The sequence below is a fragment of the Gigantopelta aegis genome, chromosome 8, assembly GCF_016097555.1.
Source record: "Gigantopelta aegis isolate Gae_Host chromosome 8, Gae_host_genome, whole genome shotgun sequence".
Taxonomy (NCBI): Eukaryota; Metazoa; Mollusca; class Gastropoda; order Neomphalida; family Peltospiridae; genus Gigantopelta; species Gigantopelta aegis.
Genome location: NC_054706.1, coordinates 29,885,163 through 29,896,347, shown reverse-complemented (window position 1 = coordinate 29,896,347; position 11,185 = coordinate 29,885,163). Strand labels below are relative to the sequence as shown.

The 11,185-nt window shown below is 37.9% G+C and overlaps 1 protein-coding gene across 1 annotated transcript in view; it reads left to right on the top strand.

The window, feature by feature from the left end:
• Positions 1-6,555: 6,555 nt before the first annotated feature.
• LOC121379941 (heparan sulfate glucosamine 3-O-sulfotransferase 6-like) overlaps positions 6,556-11,185 on the top strand; it is a 42,742-nt gene continuing 38,112 nt past the window's right edge. The window contains exon 1 of the mRNA XM_041508631.1: positions 6,556-7,583. Within this exon, the coding sequence (XP_041364565.1) occupies positions 6,898-7,583 (686 nt within the window). The 5' untranslated portion in view covers positions 6,556-6,897. The remainder of the gene's footprint in view (positions 7,584-11,185) is intronic.

The following is an 11,185-nucleotide window of genomic DNA, read 5'->3' as shown; positions in this document are numbered from 1 at the left end:
TCGAACAGCAGCAAGGGATCTTTTATGGGCTGTGCATTTTTCATAGATAGGACAGAACAGAACAGAACACCCCAGGCGCTCGACCATTTCCTTAACACTCGCTGACAAGTTTAGATAATCTTATGTGTAATGAGCAATCGACGCCTGACAGGTATGTTTACAAAGGACAATAATGTTTACAACAATGTTTATAGTTATCCCTGTCTGTTATACGAAACCACGCGTTCATTAGATAACTGGAAGGGTAGACCCGCGGAGAGACACACACCACGTGTATAAATATGGTTCCAGTCAGCTCTTTGAAGCGGGCCAGACGGTTTGTAAACATGGACGCCATTTCGGAAATCCCCAATGATTTCCAATACCATTTATCACACTACTTATGAAATAATTTGATCTTGGAAACCACATTACGGAACGTTTGGGCCCCGTGCTTATAAAACATTAAAGCCACGGTTCCCGTCTTTAATGTCGTCTGAACTTTAACGTCATGGCTACGCGGAAGAAACTGCATGCAGCAGTTCCGGTCATAATCTAGTGTTTTAAATATTATGAAAATATAGAATGCATGTCATTGTACTTTTGGAAGACTGTAGATATTTGTTTATTACGTGGTAATCCCTCCCTACAAACGTTTGCGCAGCCGCCATTTGTAACCTACATTAAGATTGGCGTTTCATCTTGCGAATTAATCTGTAAGATGTGCATAGCTTTAGTGTTCGGAATCTGTTGGAAGTTTCCGGCGCCATATAACCGTAAATAAAATGTGTTGAGTGCGTCGTTAAAAAAACCCATTTCCTTCCTGTTGGAATTTCACGATCGGTCATCGGTTGTAATCGGTTTGCAGAAATCGATGAACTTTCAATTATACAATCGGCTAGAATTCTAGACAGACAGACATACAGATATTTCATTAAGGTCTCAAACATAGGCGTACGGGCTTCCATTTTTGTAGAGTGGAAGGCTGGCTTTTGCCCGAATTAAACGAAAATGCCTGACTCTTGATAACAACATTTATTCATATTAGCATTGCTACCAAACAGCTATATAGGGCTGCAAACGAATCACTACGTATTTTTACATGGATTATAACTAAATTTGAGGGTAGAATGATGAAAATAAATGGTAAAAGGGTCTCAGGTTAGCACATTTTACGCGAATATCTCTATCATTTTTGCCCGAATTTGAGGTTTTGCTCCAGTAGCGGTGCTCTTGGCCCTTCTCTCCCCCGTCTGGTACGCTTATGCAGTAAAATACACGAGAAACATTCTTAATAAACAATATAGAGGCCACTCCTTTTAGAGTTATGAAAGCCTAGAATATCACATTATTAATAGTAAAACAAACAGGCATTTTACAATAAAATACATGAGAAACATTCTTATTAAACATAGTAAAGGTCACTCATTCAATTATATGAAGATTTGAATTATGTGGACTATGCGCCTGTTGTAGTGTTCACCTTTTTTTTTTCTTTAAAGGGACTGTCCTGAGTTTCCTGCATTGTAAGATGTTTCCAAGTAATAAAATATTTTAACGTCTAAAAAATACGCATTAAAAATATTTTCTTGTTCAGAATATCAGTGTTTGTATGTTCAATGTGTTTCTGGTCGTCTTAATATTTGTAAGAAGCCCAAACTGGATTTTGTCTTCAGATAATTTCGTACGTACGAAAAATATATTATAAGAAATAAAATGAAATTTAACCTAGTACAAATATTAGAACGATCAGAAACACGTTTAATATACAGTCACTAATATCTTATGCAGAAAAATATATTCAATATGTAATTACAATCGTTAAAAAGTCTCTGTTAGTCGATAACATCTTTAAAAGTGCAGCAAACTCAGGAATGTCCCTTCAAGGTGGTCATAGAACTAAGTGTGTAAATTGTAACATTAATCAGGTGTGTACGTAATCTTGTTAGCTGTTGGTGAATTTAGATACTAGTAATAAATATGGATGATATCATTTATCCTTATCTTATATCTTTATTTAGACTATATTTTATTTCCACTTTGTAATTGCTCTATTTCATTCTGATATCAATGTTTCATTGTTTTCAAATTAAGATTATGGGACTTTCAACTCAACTCGCGATGAGAGTAGACGTGGTTAGCTGCGCTCTTGACTTACCCCCCCCCCCCCCCCCCCTGGGGGGACTGCTCGCCAGTTTTGGAAAGCTGAGTGAGTTTCGCGTCACGCACACCGGGTCACGGGCTTCCGTGACCTTGGTGTACGGGGACGCGATCTCACCGACAAGGAATCGGAAGTGGAGGAAGAGGTTTATAGAAAATAAAATGAAATTTAGCCTAGTACAAATACTAGAACGATCAAAAACACGTTTAATATACAGCCACTGATATTTTATGCAGAAAAATATATTTGATATGTAATTACAGTCGTTAAAAAGTCTCTGTTAGTCGATAACATCTTAAAAACTGCAGCAAACTCAGGAATGTCCCTTTAATAGCTAGTTGATATCTGTTTTCCTTAAAGACACACATAAAAACAAACCTAAACCCAAAGAAATTAACCACTGTTATATCATCTAAACCGTAGAAACAAGTTTGCAAATATCGATTGTGCATATTTTTAATCGATTATGTCACCGATAGTCTAACAGATAAATGTTCGATTATAATCGACAATTGGAACACCACTACTTCTAGGACTATCATATTCTAGATTTAAAGAGGATACACCTCTCATTGTGTAGGCTGTTTCTCGAAGTGCGTGCAACACCACATTAACATGCTCTTTTCTGTTATTGCAAAACTAAATTTCGTCACACAATATGATTAGTAGGTCTGAATTACTGACGTTTGGTTCCTTTATTTTCTTTCTTTAAAAAAAAAAAAAGTTAAAAAAAAATCCATTCACTAACGGAAATACACTGCGCAGTCGACATTGACCCAGTCAAGGCGTTTGTAATGTAATACGCGTTGACTGCGTATCACCGATTACGGGTTACGGGGCACAAACACGCGGGAAACAATGGGTCGTAAGCCGTAGTTGTGATTCCCGCGCCCAGTGGTGACACCTGATAGACATCAAGATGAGATAACTCCGGGTGGAATTCGCACCGACACCCCATAAGGCCATAATTATACCGTTTGAAGTCACGTAAACGTAAGGTGGAAAAATTACTTAAATCATATACTTATTTTTTTTTTTATGTTTTTTGAGCAGACTACTGACAGTTATTCTTTTGAAATTGAATTTTCATTCATGAGTAGATATTTTTACAACTTGCTGGGTCAGCTTGTTAACCCCCCCCCCCCAACATCCACCAAAAAACAAAAAAAAAACAAAAAAAAAAACCAAAAAAAACCCCCCAAAACCCCAAACAATAATAATAAAAAGCTAACTAAAAAAATATCTAAAATATTGATTTTCATGTGGGGTTTTTTTAAGTCAGTTAGTTATTTTATGCAACTAGCGAATACGGGTATGCCTTATTGGTTATTTGGGTTTGTTTCAGTTCCGTTTTAATGTTTCATACAATTATATTTTGGGTAGCGTTTTGTATGTAGGTGAGACACACTATAATTCGAATTCGAACAAAGGTAACTTCCGAAAGAGATGTAGATATATTTTGTTTGGTATCCATTTCAAAGGGGGGTGGGACGTAGCCCGGTGGTAAAGCGCTCGCTTGATGCGCGTTCTATCTGGGATCGTTCTCAGTCGGTAGGCCCATTTGGTTATTTCTCGCTCCAGCGAGGCCGTCAAAGGCCGTGGTATATGCTATCCTGTCTGTGCATATAAAAGATCCCTTGCTGCTAATCAAAAAGAGTAGCCCATGAAGTGGCGACAGAGGGTTTCCCCTCTCCATATATGTGTGGTTCTTAACCATATGTCTGACGCCATATATCCGTAAATAAAATGTGTTGAGTGCGTCGTTAAATAAAACATTTTCTTCCATTTCAAAGTGACCCATATTTAAAATAGCATACGAATTGTTTAGGGCTTATATATATATATATATAATGAACTTAAAATTAAAAGTGACCCATATTTAAAATAGTATACGAATTGTTTAGGGCTTATATATATATAATGAAATTAAAATTAAAAGTGACCCATATTTAAAATAGCATACTAATTGTTTAAGGCTTATATATATATATATATATATATATATATATATAATGAAATTAAAATTAAAAGTGACCCATATTTAAAATAGCATACGAATTGTTTAGGGTTTATATATATATATATATATATATATATATATATAATAAAATTAAAATTAAACAAATATATAATTAAACGGTGATTTTAAGAAGTTAAAAGCAACAAATAACAACTACCAAACATTATCAAGTTCAAGGTATATGTTGTGTTCTTATCAAATATTCATTAATTCGTTCATTCGTCATTGGCACGTTCGTCCGTCCGTTCGTCTATTCGTCCGTCTGTTTAATACTATCATTAATATTTTGATTGACATTTATCTTAGAGTGTTAATGTCGCCCCACCCTTTCACCTATTTTAATTGACATTTATCTTAGAGTGTTAATGCCGCCCCACCCTTTCACCTATTTTAATTGACATTTATCTTAGAGTGTTAATGTCGCCCCACCCTTTCACCTATTTTAATTGACATTTATCTTAGAGTGTTAATGTCGCCCCACCCTTTCACCTATTTTGTTCCTCCGTTGGTGACGTGTATTTGTACAAACAGACCAGTTTACAAGGCGTTCCATTTTGTTTCAAATGTCAGCTTTTGTTCTAAAGTTGCGCAGTATGAAATACTGATTGACTCCCAACAACTGTTTTAAATATAGTCAGGCGACATGGCCCAACACACACGCAAACACACATACAAATACAGACACACACACACACACACACAGAGACAGAGAGAGCGAGAGAGAGAGAGAGAGAGAGAGAGAGAGAGAGAGAGAGAGAGAGAGAGAGAGAGAGAGAGAGAGATGAAGAGATACAGAGACAGTTAAAGTTTGTTTTGTTTAACGACACCACTGGATCACATTAATTAATTAATCATTGGCTATTGGATGTCAAACATTTGGTAATTCTGACTCGTTGTCATCATTTTTCTTAATGCAGCAAGGGATCTTTTATATATACTTTCCCACAGACAGGATAACACATTTCAGTGATCTACAGGATTAATATATAACACCATTATAATCTTCTCAAAGTAACATGGAAGATTTTTTTTTCATTTTCTTTGGTTAGTTCTTTTAGTATTTAGTTTAAGCGTATGAGACTGAGGGCAGGTGCTGGAGCAAAAATCTGCTAACCTGACACCTTTTTACCATGTATTTCAACCCTCAAAAATTAGTTGTAAAAATGCGTAGTGATTCGTTTGAAACCCTATATAGCTGTCTGGTAGTAATGCTAATATGAACAAATGTTGTTATCCAGATTCGGGAATGGCAAATAGCCAGACTTCCCCCAACAAAAATGGGAGCCCGTACGCCTATGAGAGATAATGATATATATATATATATATATAGAGAGAGAGAGAGAGAGAGAGAGAGAGAGAGAGAGAGAGAGAGAGAGAGAGAGAGAGAGAGAGAGAGAGAGAGAGAGAGAGAGAGAGAGAGGGAGAGAGACAGAGAGAGGAGGGAGAGAGAGAGAGAGAGAGAGAGAGAGAGAGAGAGAGAGAGAGAGAGAGAGAGAGAGACACACACACACACACACACACACACAAACGGCTAGACAGTCACCATGGGCGGATATGTAAACGATGTTTCGAACATTAAATATTCTGAAATGTTGAGTCCAGATTATTTGTTTATTTCGAACATTAGAGATAGGGTTAGGTCGTTGTTGTTGTTTTTTTAAAGACTTAGAATAAATAAATTCTCAAAAAGGACACATTCCGATAGTATTAGTTTTCGATAAATAAGCACAAATTCTTTATACGCTAGAGCACTTGAAGCGGCTTGGAATAGGGTGCACATTCCCAGAACCACCCTCTGTATCCCCCACTAGCGACGGACACTGTCCTTAGGTGTCAGAACCACCCTCTGTATCCGCCACTAGCGACGGACACTGTCCTTAGGTGTCAGGAGATGACACCAACAGAGGGGGAGGAAGAAGAAATGTTTTATTTAACGAAGCACTCAACACATTTTATTTACGGTTATATAGCGTCAGACTAAGGACCACACAGATATTGAGAGAGGAAACCCGCTGTCGCCACTTCATGGGCAACTCTTTTCGATTAGCAGCAAGGGATCTATTATATGCACCATCCCATAGACAGGATAGCACATACCACGGCCTTTGATGTACCAGTCAACAGAGGGGGAGAGGCAATGGTATATTAATTTGCATTTCAACTGGGGTGTGGTGGGGAGGGGGGAGGGCAAAATATAATCTCCAGACCTGAGGTCGCAATGTCCCTGCCCCCCGTCTCTTCTTCCGACGCCTATGCTGTCACAAACATACACACTCACACACACAACTCTGTTTACTTCACGGATTCCATTCAAGCGCTTGCACCGCTGCGACCAATCGATACGACGAAGCTAGATCACGTGACGGACGCCTTCACAATACATACCCATGTTTCGCTTCCGACTTCTTGTTTAGATAGAAGGTCTGTTACAAGTTACTGTTAGAGAGACTAGGCGCAAGTTTCTTCGCGTGTGTTTCCGCGTGTGCACTTTTCTCGGATTAGCAGTTTATTCTGACGTAACCGAACATGATAACTTGATGACACCGTTTGTCGAGTGTAGATATGCGACGGAAAAAAAGGGGGAAAAAAGAATGTTTTTAAGCAACTGCGAGCGCGCGCGCGCTGTGTAGCTTCAGTCTATAGCAGACGACAGCAGTAGCTATAAAATGTAGCAGACGATAATGGACTGTATGTACAGAACTAGGGGTTGTCGCCCCGTCGTCCTATTCAAGTGGACATGCTTCTGAGTGCGTTTTTCAGGTACAAGAGTGTTCTGTTCTTTATGATGACGTTTAGTGGGTTTGTCTTACTCGGTGCCTATATCCTGACGATGTCGCTGCTGTCCGCCATCCCCCTCTCGGACCAGAGGGTCTTGAGATCGAACGACAACAACAACAACGACAACAACGCCATCCTGCCCGGGGACACCGTCAATCCCGGGGCACTCAGGGACGAGGGCGTGTCGAGACACAACAGGGTCCTGCACTATTCTGTGAAGGAGAAAGACGATGGCTCCAGCGCGGTTTTAAAGAAGAAACACGACTCGGATCTTCACTGGCAGAAGTCAGGCGACGTCACCACCGCGCCAAACGACAACTCGATGATCTACGTCGACGACGACGACGACGAAGACAACGTCGTAGATTCGTGGCGCGGCGACGACGAGGATGACGGTGCGATTCTCCCACAGCAGGCGAACGCCAACGTCAACGCCAACGACAAAGGAAACGACTCCTCTTTTGTGTTGCCAAGGATACTGGAAAATGCCACAAAGAAGCTTCCAGAGGCGATAATTATTGGTGTGAAAAAGGGAGGTACGCGAGCCCTGTTGGAGTTTCTCAGGATACACCCCGACGTCCGAGCCCCGGGGCCAGAGCCCCACTTCTTCGACAGGAACTATCACAGAGGGGTGCACTGGTACAGGTAAGCAGGCGCCGATATATCCAATTACACACCTTTAGCGATGAGCATTGCACAAGTGGTCTTTGTCAAATGCACGTCTACGTGCTAATGGGACTGTAGGTCCAGGTTATGTCATATATAATACATGTATATACATATATATACATATAATCCAAATCAACACCACTAATATTTAAGGACAGTAATTGCGTCAGAGTATTTTTGTCATATGCATTCCAAGGAAGACAATTTATACGGTTCTAGGAGATAAAAATGTCCAAGTCATCATGAATATAGATTACAGATCTGTCATGGCAAGAGGATCTCATTATAATGCAATTCCAAACTATTCCGCGTTTTCTTTCCTATTATCCATCATAAAAAAAATTGTTTTGACATTTTTGGTACATTATATAGACACACAAATACAGTTTCGTGTACTAGTATATCCAGTTATATATATAAGGACAACCATTGCCATAAATGGCATTTGTCATACTCACGCTAAGGCAATATACAATTTGTAATAATCATATGCAGTGACTCACTCACAGAATACATTTGAATGTAATCTTCACCAGATATATCTTTATATAGTACCTCATATCTCCATAACACCATCAAACCACCTCCCCCTACCCTCCCCCAACCCCCCCCAACCACCCCCAAAAAAAACCCCAACTGTCGGTCTGTACCTCCCCAGCATGCTCATAATATATGACTCTCTCTCTCTCTCTCTCTCTCTCTCTCTCTCTCTCTCTCTCTCTCTCTCTCTCTCTCTCTCTCTCTCTCTCTCTCTCTCTCCCCTGTCATAATAGAACTCAATTATTTAATGATGACAGCGTGTAAAAATGGTAACATCGAGAGGGGACTTTATCGAAGGGACACATTCCGCACAACCGCTTTTAAATACAACGATCATCCCCGGTCACGAATTTAGTTCTCGACAACCGTGTAAAAGTCACAGTTATTTACAACAACTAAGATATATCCAGACCAGACTCCTAGGGACAAGGGGGGAATTATGGAATGGTGTTACTGGACCTGTGCCTCTACCCAGAACCGTACATTTTTATAACCTTTAAAATAACAGAAAATTGTCATCCAAAACATTGCTATTTTTAGCCCTACGTTTATCTTCTTTTAGAATTTCTTCACATTCTTATCTCTAATGTTTATGATCATTTGTCACAGCTAGCTATCTAACACAGCACTGTTAATTAGACGGAGGAGGGTGCAAGGTGCCTGTGAATTGTTTTGTTCTTGTTCTTAATATCGCGTTTAAGGCCATTATAAGATAAAAACTCATTTTCGCACACACACACACACACACTTTAATAGACTACCATATGCGTATCCCCCCTCCCCCTTTGTAGGGTGGGTGGAAGTTGAGAGACACTTGTTTTTGCCCGAATTAAATGAAAATGCCCGTATCTAATTAACAATGAATTGTTTTATTCATTTTCCAAGTGAATCATTATTCAGTTTTACATGGATTACATCTAATATTGTATAAAGAATAGTGAAAATACATGTTTAAAAGTTTTTAGGCCAGCTCATTTTGCCCGATTTTCTAAATGGTTTTTGTCCAAATACAAAGATTTGCTCCAGCATTGGGGGGGGGGGGGGGGGGGGGGGGGGGGGGGCGTGTGTGTGTGTGTGTGTGTGTGGAGTTAACCTCATTTCGCGAACCCCCGTCTCGTACAATTACGTTAATAGCTTGTGTTGCTAACCTCTAAATGACTTGTATTGCTTGTAGACAGTCTGAAATGTTGTTTGAAAAACATTACTAGTTATGTGTCAGTCATATTTATCGCTGAAAGGGACTGTCCTGAGTTTTGCTGTCATTGTAAGGTATATTCGATATACACAGCCCTAATATGTAATTTATATCATTGAAAGGGCTGTGTATGTTGGAAATACCTTACAATGACAGCAAAACACTGGATGTATAAAGACGCCGATATTCTAAACAAGAAAATGTGGTGTAATTCACACCACATTTTCTTGTTTAGAATATCGGCGTCTTTATACATCCAATGTGTTTAAGGTCAGTCTAATGTTACAGAAGCTCAAACTTCATTTACTTTCTAATATACATATTTATTATATAACATAATTTTAGTGAAATATCTTAAAATATCGGTGAAATAAAAGTGTTATCAGTCACTCAGTGACGATAACACATTTTAGAGTGAACATTTTCACTATTTCACTGTAAAATGTGTTCGTCACTGTAAAAAGTGTTATCTTCACAATTTTAAAATGCCAGCAGCAAAATAGTTCCGGCTTGGAACTATTTTGCTGCTGGCAATTTAAAATTAAAGGTAAATTGCCAAAAGTTATATACATTGTAATAAATAAAAAAATTCATGGGCTTTTGTTTTGTTGTCAAATATGATTTATACCTATCTCGTGAAGTTTTCAATCATATCACGCGACTCGTGAGATATGATTGCAAACTTCACTCGATGAGATATAAATCATATTTGACAAAACATAAAATACCTCTATTTATTTCGTACGTATAAAATTATTGCGAGGTAAAATCTAATTTGGGCTTCTACAAAAACAGGCCAGAGAGACATTAGATATACAAACATTGTTGTTCTAAATGAGAGAAAAAATATATTAATATGTAATTTTAGTCGCTAAAAATGCTCTGTTTGGCAGACACGTGTTACAACGACAACAAACGCAGAAATAACGCAGTGAATAACCGCCATTCGTTATCGCACTGTTCATCAATATTATTTGTTTGCCCCAAGTCGTATGTTAGACATGATAGAAATAACAGACCGAATAAGCGGTCGGGAGTCCGTATTTCAGCACGAGGAACGACAACAGATGATATTTAACAGGGCCGAGCAGACGATAATGAAGTTGGAAATGCAAGCCTGGTGTCGTCTGCTCCAAATCAATACTGACTGAGAACACGGAACAGAGACAAAAAGATATTTATCTAATCATTGTGCTACTTGAATTTGAATTAGGAAAAAAACCTCCTGTGTATCTGCTTGTCTGTAGGGCCATTCGTTCTTCAATGTTCATCCATCTATCTAATAATTCGTTCACTAACCCACATAATTAACTTGTTTAATGTGAATAGGGCTTAAAATTTATTAAAATAAATAAATAATGAACGAATCAATGAATGAAAAATAAATAAATAAATAAATTGATGAATAAATAAATAAATAAATTGATGAATAAATAAATAAATGGATAATTTTGGATGGATGTGTACGAGAGTAGAAAAATAAATTAATAAATAAATGAATGAATAATCAATTTATTTCAGTGAGGTTTAAAGTATTGTTTCTGTATTAGTATTTAATGTATAAATTTAACTGTTATGTAAGACATGTAGGTGAATAAAGATGTCTCTTGAAATATTAAAGTAATGTATCGACTGTTCTAGGGAATCAGAAAATTTTGTGAATGCACTAAACGTCGTCACAAACAACACCATTAAAGAATAGAATATTTTGCTAAATGTTGCCTATATTTTTATATAAAGCTTTTTAAAACTGTAAATTGCAATTAACATCAAGTAAAACCCTAATTGCAAATTACACTTTATTTGTAATTTGTAATTGAATTGAAATTTGAAATTGAAATTT